This window comes from Coregonus lavaretus (assembly GCF_964263955.1).
Source record: "Coregonus lavaretus genome assembly, chromosome: 33".
Taxonomy (NCBI): domain Eukaryota; kingdom Metazoa; phylum Chordata; class Actinopteri; order Salmoniformes; family Salmonidae; genus Coregonus; species Coregonus lavaretus.
Genome location: NC_140020.1, coordinates 29,142,078 through 29,165,412, shown reverse-complemented (window position 1 = coordinate 29,165,412; position 23,335 = coordinate 29,142,078). Strand labels below are relative to the sequence as shown.

Genomic DNA, 23,335 nt, shown 5'->3' with positions numbered 1-23,335 from the left:
TGCATATCTTGCACTACTCATCTCATGTATATACTGCATTCTATTCTATAATATTATACTGTATTTTAGTCCATGCCGCTCTGTCATTGCTTGTCCATATATGTATATTTTCTTAAATTCCATTCCTTACTAGTTTTGTGTGTATTAGGTATATGTTGTGAAATTGTTAGATATTACTTGTTAGTAATACACCCGCTATAACATCTGCTAAACACGTGTATGTGACGAATAAAATTTGATTTGATTTGATTGGATTTGATATACTGATTGGCTCAAATGCATTAAGAAGGAAAGAAATTCCACAAATTACCTTTTAAGAAGTCACACCTGTTAATTGAAATGCATTCCAGGTGACTATCTCATGAAGCTGGTTGAGAGAATGCCAAGAGTGTGCAAAGCTGTCATCAAGGCAAAGGGTGGCTGTTTGAAGAATCTCAAATATAAAATATGTTTTGATTTGTTTAACACTTTTTTGGTTACTTCATGATTCCATATGTGTTATTTCATAGTTTTAATGTCTTCACTATTATTCTACAATGTAGAAAATAGTAAAAATTAAGAAAAACCCTTGAATGAGTAGGTGTGTCCAAACTTTTGACTGACACTGTATATATTGTTTTATAACTTGCATATATTCAAATACCTTCAAATATTTGGTTTTCTGAGAGGTATTCAAAATACTTTCAAATATTATTTGGTTTTGTGAGACCTGTATTTGAATATTAAAGAAAATAGTTTCCTTGAGTTGAAGAAAGAATCTTTGTCCAATACGAGGTGACTAATCGCTGTCCTGATATCCAGAAGCTCTTTTTGGTCATAACAGACGGTGGCAGAAACATTATGTACAGAATAAATTACAAATAACGCCAAAAAACACACATAATAGTAGAATTGGTTAGAAGGCTGTAAATTGGCAGCCATCTTCTCCGGCGCCATTATTTAGTTTAATCAGCAATTGTGGGTTCGATTACATAATCAAAATGGCCAGAAACAAAGAACTTTCTTCTGAAACTTGTCAGTCTATTCTTGTTCTGAGAAATGAAGGCTATTCCATGCGAGAAATTGCCAAAAAACTGAAGATCTCGTACAACGTTGTGTACTACTCCCTTCACAGAACAGCGCAAACTGGCTCTAACCAGAATAGAAAGAGGAGTGGGAGGCCCCGGTGCACAACTGAGCAAGAGGACAAATACATTAAAGTGTCTAATTTGAGAAACAGACGCCTCACAGGTCCTCAACTGGCAGCTTCATTTAATATTACCCGCAAAACACCAGTTTCAACGTCAACAGTGAAGAGGCAACTCCGGGATGCTGACCTTCTAGGCAGAGTTGCAAAGAAAAAGCCATATCTCAGACTGGCCAATAAAAATAAAAGATTAAGATGGGCAAAAGAACACAGACACTGGACAGAGGAAGATTGGAAAAAAGTGTTATGGACAGACAAATAGAAGTTTGAGGTGTTCGGATCACAAAGAAGAACATTTGTGAGACGCAGACCAAATTAAAAGATGCTGGAGGAGTGCTTGATGCCATCTGTCAAGCATGGTGGAGGCCATGTGATGGTCTGTGGGTGCTTTGGTGGTGGTAAGGTGGGAGATTTATACAGGGTAAAAGGGATCTTGAAGAAGGAAGGCTATCACTCCATTTTGCAACGCCATGCCATACCCTGTGGACAGTGCTTGATTGGAGCCAATTTCCTCCTACAACAGGACAATGACCCAAAGTACAGCTCCAAACTATGCAATAACTATTTAGGGAAGAAGCAGTCAGCTGGTATTCTGTCTATAATGGAGTGGCCAGCACAGTCACCGGATCTCAACCCTATTGAGCTGTTGTGGGAGCAGCTTGAGCCTATGGTACGTAAGAAGTGCCCATCAAGTCAATCCAACTTGTGGGAGGTGTTTCAGGAAGCATGGGGTGAAATCTCTTCAGATTACCTCAACAAATTGAGAACTAGAATGCCAAAGGTCTGCAAGGCTGTAATTGCTGCAAATGGAGGATTCTTTGATGAAAGCAAAGTTTGAAGGACACAATGATTATTTAGATTAAAAATCATTATTTCTAACCTTGTCAATGACTACATTTCCTATGCATTTTCCTATATTTCCAATTCAAACTCATTTCATGTATGTTTTCTTGGAAAACAAGGACATTTCAAAGTGACCTTAGACTTTTGAACGGTAGTGTATATTCGACTACCTCGAGTATTTGAAAAGTTTGTATTTTGGTAGGAGGAGAGGAGAGGCTACTGTAAACGTTACAGAGTTGAGGCTCAGGCTGTGTGCCCGGGCTGTGTCTCCCCACTCTCCCCTCTCCTCTCCCCTCTCCCAGGGGCTCAGCAGTACAGTGAGCTGCCTCACAGAGCCGATCCAGGCTGCAGCCACCCCACAGCCTCAGGACAGCCAGAGCCTCACAGACACACGCTTAATGCACTCTATTTAGAGAGAAAATTGGAACATGTCGCTATCGTTTGCTTGCTCACTAGCTGGCCAGCTGGTCATCAATTGGAGAGGTTGAGAAGGGGGCTGGGAAATTGATCCTAAGCCATCAAAGCAGAGTTTATGCAGTTATTTAAAGACAGGGTTTTATCGCTTTGAATTATACAAATAATTAGAAGCATTATTTTTTAAAATCTTATTTGAATTAAAATACATTTACAGTACAAGTTCATTAATACTTCCAAATCTTGAAATGTATTTTTTCCACAGTATAGTTGTGATGGTTTCTGTGCCTCTAAAGAAACCATATCTTATAACTGACTGACTCCCTTTTGCGGGTAGCTACATCAGAGTTCTATGTTTGCCATGATGGTTAATTCAACCTACTGATACACATTATATTATAATTTTCAAATTAATGAAATATGTATGAAATTACAGATAATTTATTCGCTTTGCAAATGAATATCATGTTGATTGTAGTATCATGTTGATTGTATTGGTAATCGATTCCAGTGTCTACGTCCCAATTCCAGGCAATTCCATTTCCCAAACATAGGGAGTGATGTCTAGACCAAATGGAGCTTTGTGAACCTACATCTCTATCTCCACTCATATCTGTCATGTCTTCTGATGCTTTCCAAATCGAACGTTTCTTCTCCTTTCTGTCCACAGTCGCTCGAGAGCACTCGTCGTATGCTACAGCTGGTGGAAGAGGTAAGACACCATTCATACTTATAGTGTTCACAACGCCAAGCCAGAATACAATGCAAGCTGTGTCACAGCTCTCAGTGTGCTGTATCTGCCTCAGAACAGTGCATGGTATTGACATGGGTAAGACACTGTGTGTTCTCACATGTACACATCTGCCTGGCACAGCATATTCACTGGTGCACATTTAACTCGGAGAGTGTTAAATGTAGAACTTTCACAGTGTACGTATGAGGCCCACTAATAAGGTGTTCAATGAACACTGTTGAGAGTTGAAATGTTATCTTGGTAGGAAGACTGGAGAGAGAGAGAGCGATCAGAAGAGAGAGATCATATGAGAGAAATCAGAGGAGAGAGAGAGAGAGAGACAGAGAGAGAGAGAGAGAGCGTTGACAGCTGTTGGGGAAGGGCCATGATGTCTCTGATGACAGTCCAGTGTTGCATATCTCAAGGTCATATTGATCATCAGTTCAGATATCTCACCGAACAGCACAGCGCCTCCCTGACACTGGAGGAAGAGAGGGAGAGAGGGAGAGAAGTGTAGAGAGAGGAAGAGATGGAGAGAAAGATACCAGCACCTCGGACGTGACAAACAGACGAGTGTGGGTGAAGATAGAGGGAGGGGCTGTCTGACGAAAGGGAAGACGAAAGAGGAGAAAAAGAAGGATAGTGGAGAGAGGGAGCTATAGAGCATGTGAGAGAGAGGAAGAGAGGGAAACATTAGTCAGACTGCTATGATTAATCAGATGATTATGTGTCATAATTGTTCAGCAATAAGAGTGTATCACCCCACTGGGCCAGAGCACAGATTCTATTTGATTATAGTTATTGTCTCTCTTACTCTATCATCATAAGAAATAAGTGAGAACATTTTATTTTTCATACAAATAAACAAGCAACGGCATTTCCAAATACATAATGATGGAATCAAGGTGTATCTATCTCCATCTATATGGTTTGCATAAGGTGGTAGTGTAGAGCAGAGCTGAGGGGTTCAGTGCAGTGCAGTATGGGGATCGTATTTGATTATTCCAAGGAGACCCCTGAGAGTCATTTGAACTACTTTGGGATTTCTCTGGGAACCGGAATGCTAATTTACAGAAGAAATTATAGGGTGACAGGTAGCCTAGGGGTTAAGATTGTTGGGCCAGTAACCAAAAGGTTGCTTGTTCGAATCCCCTAGGCTACCTGGGGCTCTAGATAAAAATGTAAAAAAATATTTATGCGCTGCTAATTGCTCGCCCCCAAACGTTGATGCTCTCTTCCTTGTAAACTGCAAGGGAGAGAGGAGGCTTATTTATGCTGCCTATCTCCACACCAGGTGCCATGTTTCTTAGTCAGGCAAGAATTGAAAAACAGCAGAAAGAAAATAAAGTCTCTAGGATATCAGGATGGTTTTGTTTTGTTAGCCTTTGCCACCTTGCACACTGGCCAGAGGTTGATACTGTATCTGTATCTAAACCCAATCGATTAGTAACAGGGTTAGTGTTGGCTGGCTATTCATGTCGTTTCAGAACCCCAAGGTCTCCAAGTGTACGTTAATTCACTGCTGGGATTGGTAAAAGCCAACAAAGATCTGGAAATGATCTTGCATCCATATCGAATAGCAGCAGTACATAGGCTACTGTACGAAAAAAAAGGCTTAAACTATTAGGCTTAAACCTCCGAAATAGGCATTATTATCAGATTTCAGTCTGATGTAAAGCTTTTCCTTTAAGATAAAAAAAAAAAAATGTATTTGTATGTCAGCTAAACTTTATGTATCCCACTGGGAGCTATTTGCAATGTGTCATACCAAAGGGATAATTTACCCTGACCTTTAACCTCTGACTCTAATGAATATACGCCACTTTCTATCACAGCACGGTAACATGTTCCCTCTACATCTACAACATTAAACATAAACACCTATAACATTAATCACCAAACCGTAACACCGAGGGGTCAAGCAAATCCATCCTAAAATCACATCAGAAACTATACAAATATGCTAATATTCTCAGACTGTTGCGATTCGGACAATGTTACTCCTATTGTGAGATTTTTTTTGTCAAGCAAATCGCAAGACCTCGGTCTAACTTTGTCTAAAGCTTGAAGTGTTTCTTTCTGATGACGTCATCCTGTTTTTCTATCATGTTGCCTTGCCCTCTAATCTCCAATCTATATGGCTTCTATATACTCTCTTACTGATCACACCCCTCTCTCTCTCTTTATTTCCTTCCATTCATCCCTTCCTTCTTCACCTCTCTTCTCCACGGTTGTTGGGGAGTAGAGTAAAGATGCTGGTATCAGGACTTTGGTTATGTTGGACGAGCAAGGAGGTAAGTGTTGGATGTCTTCTAGAAGGGAAAACCAATGGGACTTCGTGCCCCGCCTTGCATCTGATGTTTTGCTATGAATAACTTAATAGTGCATGCTTTGAAGTAGTTAGCTAGAATGACAGATTCGACTTTATATTTCAACTTGAGTTATTTTCAAGTGCTTTGTACATTGAAATAGACAGATATATGGATGAAGGTACAAAAACACTCATATAGTTATATTTTAGATACCCATGTAAACGAACAGAGATATTCTTGATGGTTGAATTGTTTGCTGTGCAATTGCTCGTATCCATTAAGTGCCAATTCCTAACAAAACTTTTTTTCTCCATCTCCCCCTCGAAACAATGATTTTCATACATTTTTATTTCTTCCTTAATGCGTGCTTTATTATGATTTCCTCTGGTCAAGGTCAACAATTCGTTTGAAAGCTGAAAAACAAGCTAACAATTATTATTTTTCTTTGTTTTCTAACTTTTAGTTTTGTTTGACAACTGATTTTTCTTGGTGAGCTAAACAGCTTTTATTTGGCTCGCTAACTTCCTTACTTTGGTTTCTCTAACTTCAATTCTTTGCTTTCGCTAACTTAAATACTTTGCTTTCCGTAACTTATATTCTTTGATTTTGCTAACATCTTTTCTTTGGTTTTGCTAACAGTTTTTCTTTCGGTACTTTCGTACCCCAAAGACAACAAGGACACATTGAACATTCAAATGCAAAGATCATTGGGCCATTCTCAGGCCAAACACCCCAACAACCACCCTATGTTTAAGTCTTGTTTACATTTCTGTGCCAAAAGTTGAATTAGAGAAGCCCACTTATCCATCATTTGGGTCACCTCTCCCAGTCGTGGAGGCTTGTCCCTAAAAGGCTACCAACCCAAAAGCAAGCAGGTCAGCATATCAAAGATGTAGTGATGAAACAGGTTATAGCTCAAAGTGGGGGAAGTAAACAAACGATCGATTTAGCTGGTAATGACAAAATTCCCCCTCCTTCTCCCATGGATTTACACACTAACAATTTAACACACTTTTGTATCATCCCTGGTTAAATGCAGTTTACAAACACAGTAGTAGATGCACGGACACATTTAGTACAAGTAAACTTGTTTAACCTTTTACTGCAGTGGGCTAAATCAGGGTCACACAGAGTGATTCTTGGTAGTCTTAAACAAATCTACTTTGAAACAACAGTATATTTAAATTTTTTAAATTTTAGTCATTTAGCAGACGCTCTTATCCAGAGCGACTTACAGTTAGTGAGTGCATACATTTTCATACATGGTTATGGGCTTAAAAGAAGACGACACCTGTACCATGTCAGATATAGAGTTGAAATGTATTACATTTTGAGTTTGCATCCCAATATTACACTTAATATACATCACAGAAGACTGAAATATGACAAAACTGTTTGACATAGAAACACCAGATTTTGACCCCCCCCCCCCAAAAAAAAGACATCTTTATTAATGATTAAATTATGAAAAATATTAATACCATTCCACTCATGAGGCCAAAGAGGGCGCTTTTGGTCATTGACTGCAGGAAAGGGCTACCACATACTGTACTGCACTAAAGGACCACTGTGTTATCCACATTCCTTATAGTCTTGTTATGTACTCTATAACGCACACAAAGAATATAGACATGATTTACACCTGATATTGACCAATAACAAATGTTATTTATAATAACAGGGCCTAAACCCTGGTTCAGGTGAAGCTAATTGGCATTAACACTGGTTTGTTTTGCTTGGAGGGATTGATTAGAGGACATAATTGTCTTGCCGGAAGGCATTAGCCTCAATCCAGCCTTCTGATTGGCTGGTGAGACTGCAGTGATCAGTGCCTCTTGGGGAAATACCCCTGTCTGAGGACCTTAATTACACTCTCACTGTCATCTGCTCATCCCGCTATCATCTCTCTATCCACTCATCCCTCCCCCTCCGCAGTCCATATGTCCAGCGTTGCCTCCACAAAGCCAATTTAGACGGCTGGCTGGACGCTGAGGTGTAAACCTGTTTAGCTGCTCTCTGACTTCCGCTTAATGACGGTGCCGTAGTGGAGAAGCCTGGACTGATGCACAAGGCATGAATTAATCACAGAATTAAATTAAATTAAAAGTGGGAAGAAAAATATAGGGTTTGTGAATGAATGTTCCACTAGCAAAGAAATTGATTATTTTGATAGAGTGAAAAAAACACCCGTTCAACATTACCTTATTTTAATCTGACGTTCTTCTTATTCTCCACTGTTCAAGTAAAGGTCACATGACTGAATTGTTTCTACAGTATGTGTGTATAAAAGCATGCCAGGGATTTTACAAAGGTGGACATTATCAATGGGCTTAGCCTTTACTGCATTCCGGACCTACTCTACTCTACTTTCCAACCTCAATTTACTATAACACATACTGCACATAATTCATACGTCCGTCCACCCACCTACCCACCCAGTAGCATTAATCCCCTCCCACACCAGGGTTAAGGTGAATTTAGTTTTCAATTAATTCATTGCGGGGAATTAATTGAAATGCAATTTATAAGTTGAAAAATCCTCACACAAAACATTGTCCATTTTAATTCATGATACACTTTCTGCTGAATTTACTGTATTGATAACTGAATTGACCCCAACCCTGCCCCACACCACACCAATAAGGCCCATCCAGCTCCCTTCACCATGTCCATGCCTTGCCCCAATGACCACACTGCCCATGAACGGCTCATCTCCTAGGGGAATGGTACTGTAGTATAGGATCGGTAGGATTTCAGATTTGCCCCAGGTTTCCATGATGCTACAGCCATGGCAAACCTTTGATGATATCTTTAGAATTGTAATTGTTTCCCCTTAGCCAATGATTAATAAACCACTAATATATTTGTTGCATACTTTTTAACACTAAAAGGCTTCTGTCAAATGAAATTCAAAAGAATATATTGAAACTGACTGTCTCAGTCTTAACTTTATTCAGTACCCAGTACTCTCTGGCGTAAAGATCCATCACATATTCTACCAGTGTACTGATACATGCACTCAATGAAACTCATATAGATGATATCATACTGTACACAGCTCAGTGCTGCTCATGACTCATATATTTCTGTCAAATAGTCAATAAAGTTCATTCCACTGCTGTCATCCCTTTGTCCTGACCAGAACAACTCGATCGTGTTGAAGATGGCATGAACCATATCAACCAAGACATGAAGGAGGCCGAAAAAACTTTAAAAGATTTAGGGAAATGCTGTGGCCTTTTCATATGTCCCTGTAACAAGTAGGTACTGACCCAACGAGCCCAAAGGTTCTTCACTATGTGGTGGCGTCCAGTTTTTTCCCTTTTCGTCACAGTGAGTGTCTGAATCTGTTGTCTTCTCTTCTTTGTCTTCTCTCCTCCTTCCTTCCTTCCTTCCTTCCTTTCTTTCTTTCCTTTCCTTTTCTTCTCACGTGCTTCGTTCTGTGGGGGATAAATTACTTGTGTTTAATCAGAGCAACTGGAGCGCATCGAAGAAGGAATGGACCAAATCAATAAGGACATGAAGGATGCAGAAAAGAATTTGAACGATCTAGGAAAATTCTGTGGTCTTTGCTCCTGTCCATGTAACAAGTAGGTGCTGCTTGCCTGCCTGCCTGCCTGCCTGCCATTAAAACCAAGGTAGAAGTGACGTCATAGTGGCCAGTAGTGCGCTAGTCTGCTCCAGCTCTAACCATGCTGACTCCTCCCATCAATCCTCTGACCTCCACGCTCAATGGCTCAGCCAGAACCAAGAGGGGCATGATGGCATAAGACATGTTCACACACACACTCACACATACAGTGGGGGAAAAAAGTATTTAGTCAGCCACCAATTGTGCAAGTTCTCCCACTTAAAAAGATGAGAGAGACCTGTCATTTTCATCATAGGTACACGTCAACTATGACAGACAAATTGAGAAAATAAAATCCAGAAAATCACATTGTAGGATTTTTAATGAATTTTTTTGCAAATTATGGTGGAAAATAAGTATTTGGTCACCTACAAACAAGCAAGATTTCTGGCTCTCACAGACCTGTAACAACTTCTTTAAGAGGCTCCTCTGTCCTCCACTCGTTACCTGTATTAATGGCACCTGTTTGAACTTGTTATCAGTATAAAAGACACCTGTCCACAACCTCAAACAGTCACACTCCAAACTCCACTATGGTCAAGACCAAAGAGCTGTCAAAGGACACCAGAAACAAAATTGTAGACCTGCACCAGGCTGGGAAGACTGAATCTGCAATAGGTAAGCAGCTTGGTTTGAAGAAATCAACTGTGGGAGCAATTATTAGGAAATGGAAGACATACAAGACCACTGATAATCTCCCTCGATCTGGGGCTCCACGCAAGATCTCACCCCGTGGGGTCAAAATGATCACAAGAACGGTGAGCAAAAATCCCAGAACCACACGGGGGGACCTAGTGAATGACCTGCAGAGAGCTGGGACCAAAGTAACAAAGCCTACCATCAGTAACACACTACTCCGCCAGGGACTCAAATCCTGCATTGCCAGACGTGTCCCCCTGCTTAAGCCAGTACATGTCCAGGCCCGTCTGAAGTTTGGGAGAATGTCATATGGTCAGATGAAACCAAAATAGAACTTTTTGGTAAAAACTCAACTCATCGTGTTTGGAGGACAAAGAATGCTGAGTTGCATCCAAAGAACACCATACCTACTGTGAAGCATGGGGGTGGAAACTTCATGCTTTGGGGCTGTTTTTCTGCAAAGGGACCAGGACGACTGATCCGTGTACCTATGATGAAAATGACAGGCCTCTCTCATCATTTTAAGTGGGAGAACTTGCACAATTGGTGGCTGACTAAATACTTTTTTTCCCCACTGTATGTGCGCACATACACACAAGACATGCTGTCACGCACACGTTCTGTACACACATACACACACACGCACGCACACAGACAGTGGTGACTGACAGGAGCCTCAGGTCTTCATGGGTCTCGCTCTGGTAATTCTCCGGACAGGCCTCCAGACATATCCCAGAATATTTTGCGGAATCCGCAGACTTGGCTCGGGAGCTCCCCACAGGCCCATCTGTCACAGCCAACACTCAACCAGGGTGGGAGAACAGTGTATGGAGGTTTCAACCCCTTAACAATGCGCTGTTAGCTTATACAGCATGTAGAGTATATCTGAGTTCCCTTCAACAGCATAATAGCCAAGCTGAATACTGCCCACAAATGTCCAAACACTTGCCGTCCCTAACTTTTAATGCCAGGACATGCTTTCTATGGCCCCAGAACACACCAACCCACCAAAAGTCTTGACTCCTATCCATCCGCAAACCAAACTCTCCTCCACTTAGACCAGGCCAAAACTCATCAGCAGGGGCTTCTCCAAGCACCCTTCTCCAAGCACCATATTCTAAGTTCCCTTCTTGAAGTACCCTTCTCCAAGTGCCCTTCTCATCCAAGCGAACGTATCGTCAGCACGCTTACATAACAGTCCGAGTATATAGAACAGCACCATTCTCCTTCCTACTCTTGCCAGACTATCAAAGCCACTATAGTTACTATCTAAGCCACTATAAGATTCCAGGACTGCTTGTCACTTTTCCTCATCTGCATGTAAATACAACATGGTCAGACACCCAAATAACCTGAGATCTGTAGAATAGATCAGTAGTTGCACGTCACGCAGACAGACCTCTGTCTCTCTCCCTGCCACTGTGAACGCTGCACACCCAACCCACGAATGACTACTGACTGGAATGACTGGAGAGCATGTCCCTTGAATGCCATGCATGCTGAAAATGCAACTCATAGTAATGGTACACATGATGAAAAAATGATGCTGATGTTCATGATGAACTCCTGTTATTGGTCATATAATTGGGTCCTCAGATTAATTTGCCACTATTATTGAAGCAACTGGAAAATTGAGAATAAGGGATAATCAGTAATGATGGTAATTATAATAAACATAAAATAACGTTCATATTTATGCACTTCATACAGAAAAACCTCAAAGTGCTTGTACTGTATAGGAAGAGAGAGACACAAACAGGTTAAAATAGGCTGCTAAAACAAAATGATTATTCTAAAAACGAGTGGATACCACGCTGTGTTGCCTATGCAGTAGCCTACCACCACTCCCACAGTGCACTGTGGTAACTGTGTGCTGCCTTCTTCCCATGCAGCCCCAGGGAAGCAGCTCAGATCTAGGTCAGCCAGATCATATATACTGTAGGCAAGATCGCCTGATGACTGAAACCAAGGGCTACATTCTAGATCTCTAGATCAATACTGGAGACAAGACACTGGATTTAGCCTGTGCTGTAGGTCTCTTTTTTCTCATTCCACATCCAATCATATGAAATTGAGCTTACATTTTTTATCAGCCTGTGGCTCAAAAGAGTTAACACTGATTAGATGTCTCTCTTGTTGTCTGATTTACATCATATCCAAATAGATAGAGTTCTAAGTCGATGGAGGGTATACGGTATGTGTTACCAAAACAGGTTAATTCTGATCAGGGACTTGGGAGTTTCTCACAAAAAAACACATTTTTACCTTATAAAACGAGAGAGTGGTAGAGAAAGTTGCAAATGTCATGTCGAAAGAATTGGATAACCTAACTGTTGCTTGTAAAACAAATTGTATAACATAACTGAGTCGAGTGAATGTAGGAGCAGAGCAGAGTTAACCAGTGTGCCTGACTGTGTGTGTTTACCACAGTGGTCTCTGTAATCATCGCCTCAGTCCATTTCTATAAATACGAGCTCAGTGGGCGGGCTCAGAATCAGCCATCTTCTCTATCGTTTGATAAAACAAGAAATATCTACCATCCCCGGGCTCCGAGGTTACTGAAAGGCTTAATCCAACCAAGCCATTTGGTTACTTAGAGGAAAGCCAGACATGGTTTTAGGGAGAGGAAAGAAAGATAAGTAAAGACAGACATGATAACTCAGGGTCCTCTCATGCTCCATGTTATCAAAATTAATAATTGCATACAAAAGTGTGTATGACATACATTTCACACAGACAGACCGTTTGTGATGGTGGTTAATATCTTGACTACTGCAGTGTACTTATAGACTCATTAAAAGGAGCCTGAAGCATAGACTCACCCAGGGCCTCCTTAGCCACCATAGAGGATCCCTGTCATGTTTAGATCTCTGTCAGACAGAGTACATAACAAATATAGATACAGCTATATAATTAGTTTTAAAATCATCTTGGTTAATCTGCAATATTTGTAAGTACTGCTACTAATAATAATATTACATTTGATTTATAAAGGGCATTTCTCGCACTCAAGGCGCTACAGGTATAGCATAAATATTATTTACCCCCTGAAATAGAGGAAGACAAAAAAATTTCATCTGACTAAAATGGCTTTAATAATGCACTGTTCACTGATCGACCTTAAAGGGATACTTCCGGATTTTAGCAAAGAAGCTCTTCATCTACTTCCCCAGAGTCATATCAACTCGTGGATACCATTTTTATGCCTCTGCGTGCAGTTTGAAGGAAGTTGCTAACTAGCATTAGCGCAATTGCTAACTAGTGTTAGTACCATTAAATTTACATCATTTAGCAGACACTCTTATCCAGAGCGACTTACAGTTAGTGAGCGAATACATTATTTTTCATACTGGCCCCCCATGGGAATCAAACCCACAACCCAGGCGTTGCAAACGCCATGCTCTACATCCCTGCTGGCCATTCCCTCCCCTACCCTGGGCCAATTGTGCACCGCCCCATGGGTCTCCCGGTCGCGGCTGGCTACGACCTGGATTCAAACCAGGATCTCTAGTGGCACAGCTAGCACTGCGATGCAGTGCCTTAGACCACTGCGCCACCCGGGAAGTATATGATAACTGCTAGCATGCTAGTAGATACCATAGACATCCTGTCATTGCGCTAATGCTTGTTAGCATTGGCTCGCAAAACTACCTCTAACTTCCTTCATACTGGATGCAGAGACATACAAATGGTATCCATGAGATCATCTGACTCTGGGGAAGTAGATTAATTGCCAACATCCCGAAGTATCCCTTTAACGCTACCTGATATCCTATGTTTACTAGATAGATTCACAACGTGAGAAAGATACTTGATATTAAAAAAGAAGCGTACTCTTCAGTAGGGGGTTACGTTCTGTTATGTCCCTCAGGTTTGTTTTCTTTTGCAGTTCTTCCCCAAACGATGTGGCAGTCCAGTCCTGTTACTCTATGTTGTCTGTCTGCCAAACCCTTGTCTCTCTGTTCTCTGTCACATATAGTCACACTGAGGCTGCATCTTAAATGCCACCCTATTCCCAAAAGCAGTTGATGTGTTTTGGGAATAGGGTGCCATTTCAGATGCAACCTGGGAGATACCATTGTGGGGGGGGGGGGGGGGGGGGTGGCACAAAATGAGTAATCCCAACTGTTGTTTACAAAATGCATGTTATTACTTAAGAGGTCACATTTTTCAGCTGGGAAAAGGTATGTGTCTCAGCATACGAAACTTACCTGAGTACAGTATGTTATATACAATCGAGATATAACATCACATCACACTAACAATGTTAAAACTAGAGAATGATCAAACCCATGCCTGCTCTCTCTGCTTTGCTTGGTTAGTCTCTAGTCTTCGACCTGTTTCTCATATTTCTATGTGGCGGATTAATGCATGATGATACAGCTACACCTGATAGATAATATATCTAGTAGTAATTAAGCCTCACCCTCCTCTTCCTTGGTCCACCCCAGGATGAAGAGTGGAGGCAGCAAGGCTTGGGGGAACAACCAGGATGGGGTGGTAGCCAGTCAGCCTGCCCGTGTGGTGGATGAACGCGAACAGATGGCCATCAGTGGAGGATTCATTCGCAGGTGAGGGAGGGGGCCGTGGAGGGACCGGGTGGGTTGGTGGTTAAAGTAGGGGGCAGGGATATCCAGTTGTTTCGGTTTGGGGGAGCTGTAGGGAAAGAAGAGTTTGATGGGAGGCAGAATATCTGCAGGTATGGAGATAGGGAGAGGGTGGTAAAGAGATAATGGTGGCGGTCAGGAACAATGTCCATAATGCAGATATAAAGGTGTGTTTGCAAGTAGGGAGTACAGGCGTGGGGGGCAGTAGTTACAGTGCCTTGCAAAAGCGTTTTTTCCTATTTTGTTGCATTACAACCTGTAATTTAAATGGATTTTGATTTGTATTTCATGTAATGTAATAGACATAAAGAAAATAGTCCAAATTGGTGAAGTGCAATGAAAAAAATTACTTGTTTCAAAAAATTCTAAAAAATAAATAACGGAAAAGTGGTGCGTGCATATGTATTCACTCCCTTTGCTCTGAAGCCCCTAAATAAGATCTGGTGAAACCAATTACCTTCAGAAGTCACATAATTAGTTAAATAAAGTCCACCTGTGTGCAATCTAAGTGTCACATGATCTGTCACATGATCTCAGTATATATACACCTGTTCTGAAAGGCCCCAGAGTCTGCAATACCACTAAGCAAGGGGCACCACCAAGCAAGCTGTCACGATCGTCGTATGAGTGAGTAGACCAAGGCGCAGCGTGTGAAACAAACATGACTTTAATTAGTTAAAGTATACCAAAACAAAACACGACTCGTGAAGTCCACGGTAAACAAATACCGACACGGAACAAAAACCCACAACACCCAAGGGAAAACATACCGATTAAATATGGCTCCCAATCAGAGACAACCAGCCGACAGCTGACACTCGTTGCCTCTGATTGGGAGTCACACAGGCAAACATAGAAACAGACAACCTAGAACACCCAAACAAAGAAACAGAACACATAGAATGAACACACCCTGGCTCAACATATAGAGTCCCAGAGCCAGGGTGTGACAGTACCCCCCCCTAAAGGCGCGGACTGCGACCGCGCCTCAACTAAAGCAAAACAGGGGAGGGCTGGGCGGGCATACCTCCTCGGCGGCGGCTCCGGCTCCGGGCTTGCCCACCACCCTCCAACAAACCCCCCATAGCGCCCCTGGTCCGGTCTGGCCCCGCTGGCTGGAGCTGGACTGGACGTAGCAGGAGCGGTAGGCTTCAGCTCCTTAGTGGAGCAGTAGAGCGGTACCTGAATTGGCACCGATGACCCAGGCACGGGTTGTGCCGGACTGACGACTCGCACCCCTGGCTTGGTGCGAGTGGCAGGAACGGGCCGGGCCGGGCTGGCGACGCGCACCGTAGACTTGGTGCGAGTGGCAGGAACAGGCCGGACCGGGCTGGCGACGCGCACCGTAGACTTGGTGCGTGGAGCAGGGACAGGCCGGACAGGGCTGGCGACGCACACCGCAGGCTTGGTGCGTGGAGCAGGGACAGGCCGGGCAGGGCTGGCGACGCACACCGTAGGCTTGGTGCGTGGAGCAGGAACAGGCCGGGCTGGGCTGGCGACGCACACCGTAGGTTTGGTGCGTGGAGCAGGGACAGGCCGGGCTGGGCTGTCGACGCACACCGTAGGCTTGGTGCGTGGAGCAGGAACAGGCCGGGCAGGGCTGGCGACGCACACCGTAGGCTTGGTGCGTGGAGCAGGGACAGGCCGGACAGGGCTGGCGACGCACACCGTAGGCTTGGTGCGTGGAGCAGGAACAGGCCGGGCTGGGCTGTCGACGCACACAGTAGGCTTGGTGCGTGGAGCAGGAACAGGCCGGGCAGGGCTGGCGACGCACACCGTAGGCTTGGTGCGTGGAGCAGGAACAGGCCGGGCTGGGCTGTCGACGCACACCGTAGGCTTGGTGCGTGGAGCAGGAACAGGCCGGGCAGGGCTGGCGACGCACACCGTAGGCTTGGTGCGTGGAGCAGGGACAGGCTGGACAGGGCTGGCGACGCACACCGTAGGCTTGGTGCGTGGAGCAGGAACAGGCCGGGCTGGGCTGTCGACGCACACAGTAGGCTTGGTGCGTGGAGCAGGAACAGGCCGGGCAGGGCTGGCGACGCACACCGTAGGCTTGGTGCGTGGAGCAGGAACAGGCCGGGCTGGGCTGTCGACGCACACCGTAGGCTTGGTGCGTGGAGCAGGGACAGGCCGGGCTGGGCTGTCGACGCACACCGTAGTCTTGGTGCGTGGAGCAGGGACAGGCCGGACAGGGCTGTCGACGCACACCGTAGTCTTGGTGCGTGGAGCAGGGACAGGCCGGACAGGGCTGGCGACGCACACCGTAGGCTTGGTGCGTGGAGCAGGGACAGGCCGGACTGGGCTGGCGACGCACACCGTAGGCTTGGTGCGTGGAGCAGGAACAGGCCGGACCGTACTGGGAACACACACCACTGGCCTTAAACGGGGATCAGGAACGGGCCGGACCGGACTGGCAATACACCTCAGTACCTCTCGCCGTGCCTCTACAACTTCCTTCCCTCCTCTCGCCAATGGCTCCCGTAACCCGGTGGCCTTCTCTCCTCGTCTCCCATTTCGCCCTGTGGCAGCCTCCTGCTGCCCAGTCGCCCATGCCGTGTGCCCCCCCCTAAAAATTTCTTGGGGTTGCCTCTCGCCTATCCGACGTTGACCCGTTTGGCGCCGCTGCTCCTCTCCTGCCTGGGTCTCCCCCTTTATCGCCTTCCGGTACCGGACGGCCTCCTCCTCAGTAATCTGCCCCCAACCGAGGAGGACATCCACAAGAGTCACCTCCTGCGTGTGTTCCTGGACACGCTGCTTGGTCCTGGTATGGTGGGTTTTTCTGTCACGATCGTCGTATGAGTGAGTAGACCAAGGCGCAGCGTGTGAAACAAACATGACTTTAATTAGTTAAAGTATACCAAAACAAAACACGACTCGTGAAGTCCACGGTAAACAAATACCGACACGGAACAAAAACCCACAACACCCAAGGGAAAACATACCGATTAAATATGGCTCCCAATCAGAGACAACCAGCCGACAGCTGACACTCGTTGCCTCTGATTGGGAGTCACACAGGCAAACATAGAAACAGACAACCTAGAACACCCAAACAAAGAAACAGAACACATAGAATGAACACACCCTGGCTCAACATATAGAGTCACAGAGCCAGGGTGTGACACAAGCGGCACCAAGAAGACCAAGGAGCTCTCCAACAGGTCAGGGACAAAGTTGTGGAGAAGTACAGATCAGGGTTGGGTTATAAAAAAATATCCGAAAATTTTAACATCCCACGGAGCACCATTAAATCCATTATTAAAAAATGGAAAGAATATGGCACCACAACAAACCTGCCAAGAGAGTGCCACCCACCAAAATCCATGGACCAGGCAAGAAGGGCATTAATCAGAGAGGCAACAAAGAGAACAAAGATAACCCTGAAGGAGCTGTAAAGTTCCCCAGCGGAGATTGGAGTATCTGTCCATAGGACCACTTTAAGCCGTACACTCCACAGAGCTGGGCTTTACGGAAGAGTGGCCAGAAAAAAGCCATTGCTTAAAGAAAAAATAAGCAAACACGTTTGGTGTTTGCCAAAAGGCATGTGGGAGACTCCCCAAACATATGGAAGAAGGTACTCTGGTCAGATGAGACTAAAATTGAGCTTTTTGGCCATCAAGGAAAACGCTACGTCTGGCACAAACCCAACACCTCTCATCACCCCGAGAACACCATCCCCACAGTGAAGCATGGTGGTGGCAGCATTATGCTGTGGGGATGTTTTTCATCTGCAGAGACTGGGAAACTGGTCAGAATTGAAGGAATGATGGATGGCGCTAAATACAGGGAAATTCTTGAGGGAAACCTGTTTCAGTCTTCCAGAGATTTGAGACTGGGACAGAGGTTCACCTTCCAGCAGGACAATGACCCTAAGCATACTGCTAAAGCAACACTCAAGTGTTTTAAGGGGAAACATTTAAATTCTCAATCCAATCGAGAATCTGTGGTATGACTTAAAGATTGCTGTACACCAGCGGAACCCATACAACTTGAAGGAGCTGGAGCAGTTTTGCCTTGACTTGAAGAATGGGCAGAAATCCCAGGGGCTAGATGTGCCAAGCTTATAGAGACATACCCCAAGAAACTTGCAGCTGTATTGACTTGGGGGGGGGGGGGTATATTTATGCACGCTTTTTCTGTTTTTTGGTCTTATTTCTTGTTTGTTTGACAATAAAACATATTTTGCATCTTCAAAGTGGTAGGCATGTTGTGTAAATGAAATGATACAAACCCCCCAAAAATCTATTTTAATTCCAGGTTGTAAGGCAATAAAATAGGAAAAATGCCAAGGGGGGTGAATACTTTCGCAAGCCACTGTACCATCTGCTGATTTGGCGGGGGGGGGGGGGGGGGGGTAGAGGGTTTGTTGGCTGATTTTAAGAGGGTAAACAGGGTGTTGTTTTGCCAGCTGTTTTGGCAGGAGGCTAAGGTCCCCAAAGGAGGAGAAATCAAAGGTGAAATATGTATGGCTACCTTAATGAATTATATTATTCAATATGCAGTGTGTGGTCTTGTTCTTCTATCAATGTGGGTACCTGAAATCCCCAAAAGTCCCCAAAAATTCTCCCTTGTTAGGACATTTCCCAAGCCCCCACAAGGACAAAAGCTATTTTAAGCTTAAGGGTTAGGTTTAGGGTTAGGGTTACAATTAGCGTTAGAATTAGGGTTAGGCGTTAGGGTTAGGTTTAGGGGTTAGGGAAAATAGGATATTGAATGGAAATGAATTTCATGTCCCCACAAGGATAGAAAAACAACTGTGTGTGTGTGTGTATGTGAGTGTGTGTGTGTGTGTGTGTGTGCGCGAGCGTTTATGACTGCGTGTTTGTTTGAATGCGTGCAAGCCTAAATTCAGTTTCTAAACCAGGTGTGTTTGTGTTTCTTCCACAGGGTAACAGATGATGCCCGGGAAAATGAGATGGATGAGAACTTGGAGCAGGTGGGAGGCATCATCGGTAACCTGCGTCACATGGCTCTGGATATGGGCAACGAGATCGACACCCAGAATCGCCAGATCGACAGGATCATGGAGAAGGTACTGCTGTTGGTCCTCTATTGGTCCTCCATTGGCCCTATATTGGCCCTCTATTGGTTCTCTATTGGTCCTCTATTGGCCCTGTGTTGGTCCTCTATTGGTCCTCTATTGGTTCTCTACTGGTCCTCTATTGGCCCTGTATTGGTCCTCTATTGGTCCTCTATTGGTCCTCTATTGGTTCTCTATTGGTCCTCTATTGGCCCTGTGTTGGTCCTCTATTGGTCCTCTATTGGTCCTCTATTGGCCCTGTGTTGGTCCTCTATTGGTCCTCTATTGGCCTGTATTGGGAAAAGGAAGGGAAAGGAGATACCTAGTCAGTTGTACAACTGAATTAATTCAACCGAAATGTGTCTTCCGCATTTAACCCAACCCCTCTGAATCAGAGAGGTGCGGGGGGCTGCCTTAATCGATGTCCACGTCTGTGTTAGTCCTCTATTGGTCCTCTATTGGTCCTCAATTTGTCTTTTATTCTCTATCTGCTATTATTAGGAGTTGTTGTTCAAATATTTGTTGACATCACATGACAACCAAGACTCAATAGCCTCACATCTCAAAATGCCATTATGTACATATATTATCTGCAAAATGTTCCAAAAGAAAACAAACAGAACCACAAATAACTAATGTAACTCACTCTCTCTCTCTCTCTCTCTCTCTCTCTCTCTCTCTCTCTCTCTCTCTCTCTCCTCTCTCTCTCTCTCTCTCTCTCTCTCTCTCTCTCTCTCTCTCTCTCTCTCTCTCTTCTCTCTCTCACTCTCTCTCTCTCTCTCTCTCTCTCTACTCTCTCTCTCTCCTCTCTCTCTCTCTCTCTCTCTCTCTCTCTCACTCTCTCTCTCTCTCTCTCTCTCTCTCTCTCTCTCTCTCTCCTCTCTCTCTCTCTCTCTCTCTCCTCTCTCTCTCTCTCTCTCTCTCTCTCTCTCTCTCTCTCTCCTTCTGCAGGCTGATTCTAACAAGACCAGGATTGACGAAGCCAACCAGCGGGCCACTAAGATGCTGGGCAGTGGCTAAACTCCCGGAGCATGTTGCTTTTCCCACAAGTGCAGTTTATCACAGGGCGCAAACATGCTTTTATCATAGTATTTACTTTCTATGTTTGCACACGTGCATATATCACCTCCCCACATTGTAAATGTTGTTCTGTGTATCGTTTGTCTGTCTTTTTCAATGATTGTCCTCGTAAAATAAAATATTTCTTATACTCTGTATAATTCTTTCCAAAGGTTGTATATAGTGCTGACTCGATGGCTCTAGCTCACTTGTGAAGTTTTTATTCTCTTTATCAAATATAGTAAAAACAGGTAACTGCCAAAATAAAGGAAACACGTGAGTAAATTAGGGTTCTTGCGGCTCTGTTATGGTGTGGGTGCATTTTCCTGGCATGATTTAGGTCCATTCAACCCGTTCAAGGGCAAGGTAAACGCCAATAAATACACAGCCATTCTGAGAGATCACCGTCAACCTATGGTTGAAGCCATTTCTTTCGAAATGGGAGTGGTCTCTTCCAGGATGACAATGACCCCATCCACAGGCACGAGTGGTCACTGAACGTTTTGATGAGCATGAAAACGATTGCAAACCAAATGCCATGGCAGTATCAGTCACCAGTTCTCAACCCAATCGAACACTTATGGGAGATTCTGGAGTGGCGCCTGGGACAGCGTTTTCCACCACCATCAACAAAACACCAAATGATGGAATTTCTTGTGGAAGAATGGTGTCGCATCCCTCCAACAGAGTTCCAGACACTTGTAGAATCAATGCCAAGGCGCACTCAAAATGTTCTGGTGGCTTGTGGTGGCCCAACGCCCTATTATTGAGACTTTATGTTGGTGTTTCCTTTATTTTGGCAGCTACCTGTATATATAAAAGGTACACTGCTGGATGGCAAATATAATAGGAACGCTATACAAGCTGTTTTCCTTTTCAGTATCTCAGTATCGTCTTAGTAAAACTGTGTCATTCCATCAGCTACTGTCATGCTCCTTATTTTGATGTTTTCATGACGAATGAAGAAGAGGGAAAAACAAGATGATAACAAGTTATACTAAATTCAAAAAGCACTCATGTACAATCACTGTCTTTGGTTCATTACTGTTCAGACAATGTGCAACTAGATTTGCTGTAATAGACATTGCGTTCCAAGTGATGTGAAATGTGCGTTCTGTATGACAAAAGGTACCTTTTTTTGTCTTAAAAATATATACACTGAGTGCACAAAACATTAGGAAGACCTTCCTAATATTGAGTTGCACCCCTTTTGACTCTACAAGGTGTCGAAAGCGTTCCACAAGGATGCTGGCCCATGTTGACTCCAATGCTTTCCACAGTTGTGTCAAGTTGGCTGGATGTCCTTTTGGTGGCGGACCATTCTTGATACACATGGGAAACTGTTGAGCGTGTAAAACCCAGCAGCACTGCAGTTCTTGACACACTCAAAACGGTGCGCCTGGCACCTACTACCATACCCCATTCAAATCTTTTGTCCTACCCATTCACCCTCTAAATGGCACACATACACAATCCATGTCTCAATTTTCTGAAGGCTTAAAAATCCTTCTTTAACCTGTCTCCGCCCCTTCATCTACACTGATTGAAGTGGATTTAACAAGTGACATCAATAAGGGATCATGGCTGTCACCGGGATTCACCTGGTCAGTCTGTGTCATGGAAAGAGCAGGTGTTCCTAATGTTTTGTACACTGTGTATAAACAATAACATCTCAGTAGCAAAGTTGACAAAAGCATGCTCAGTATTAGGACACAGTTGAACGATCCATACTCTCCTGCAAGTTTGCAAAAGTGCCACTATTTCTGTCAAAATACAGCATATTTGCAGACTGTGACCATCATTGTAAAATAATGCAAAACGATCTTAACGTAAAGAGATTATCATGAAAAAATGAGGACTTGTTTTTTCGAAATGAATATGCAGTTCACTGAAGATATTGAATATGTGCTGAAAGGTGGGGGACTGGTTGGGTACTGTATCATAGGTTTTGGATGCTCTGGGAAAAAAAATTTGTTTGCAATGTAAAGCAAAGACTCGTATTTCTGAGAGCCCTTACTTTTATAAGACTGTATGCTGTTAGTTTAATATCCCCGTGTGGTTTATTAATGGTAAAATAATAATGCTAACTAAATAATATGAATATGATAATAATAATATTCTGAAACAAAAAATTACATACAAATGTTTTTTTGTTTGCTTCTGTACTTTTAGAGCTATGCACACCAAATCGCCGAGATGTTGAGTAGTTACAATGAAATGAATAAAAAAAGACCTTCTCTGAACGACACGATAGATTCAATTGTGAGATTGATGTCCTCAAAACGCATGTAGTATTAAAACTCCCTTTGTATCCTGTCAGTTTGTGAAGTGGTGAAACATTTTGTAGCTAGCTGAATTGAGTAATAAATCCTATTCTCTGTGATTGGTCTTGATGGGTCTTTATTGCTCTTGTCAATCAATGGCTTTGTCTCTACAGACACACATCTGCTAATATGTCTGTCTTCATCTGTCACTCAGATTCACCAGGCCAAAGACAACAAAATCGTTATACCCACACTGACATATAACATAATATATAACCAAATTATGTATGAACATTAAATAAATACTTTATGTATATTGAACAGTATCTGTAATGACATCATGAACAATACCCAGTACATGTATAACGTGACTGACATTATACATGTAAATAAGACATATATTTGAATATACCATCCATCTTTACAGTTATGTATCTTTTGTAGTCACATTATGTTTTTTTCATTTTTGTATATTTTTTGCACAGCTGCGTCCCAAATGGCACCCTTACCTATGTAGTACATTACTTTTGACGAGCCCCCCCCCCCATAAAAAAAGAAGAAGATGTTTGTTGTCACATACACATGATAGTTGTTTTACAAGGTCAGACAGAGTAGTATGTGCCCCAG

At 43.5% G+C, this 23,335-nt stretch overlaps 1 protein-coding gene across 1 annotated transcript in view; it reads left to right on the top strand.

Moving 5' to 3' along the window:
- LOC311108434 (synaptosomal-associated protein 25-A) overlaps positions 1–22,826 on the top strand; it is a 41,530-nt gene extending 18,704 nt beyond the window's left edge. Inside the window, exons 3-8 of the mRNA XM_084151058.1 lie at positions 3,114–3,155; positions 5,422–5,470; positions 8,961–9,078; positions 14,210–14,329; positions 19,253–19,397; positions 20,337–22,826. Coding sequence (XP_084007184.1) covers positions 3,114–3,155; positions 5,422–5,470; positions 8,961–9,078; positions 14,210–14,329; positions 19,253–19,397; positions 20,337–20,405 — 543 coding nt within the window. The 3' untranslated portion in view covers positions 20,406–22,826. The remainder of the gene's footprint in view (positions 1–3,113; positions 3,156–5,421; positions 5,471–8,960; positions 9,079–14,209; positions 14,330–19,252; positions 19,398–20,336) is intronic.
- Positions 22,827–23,335: the final 509 nt, after the last annotated feature.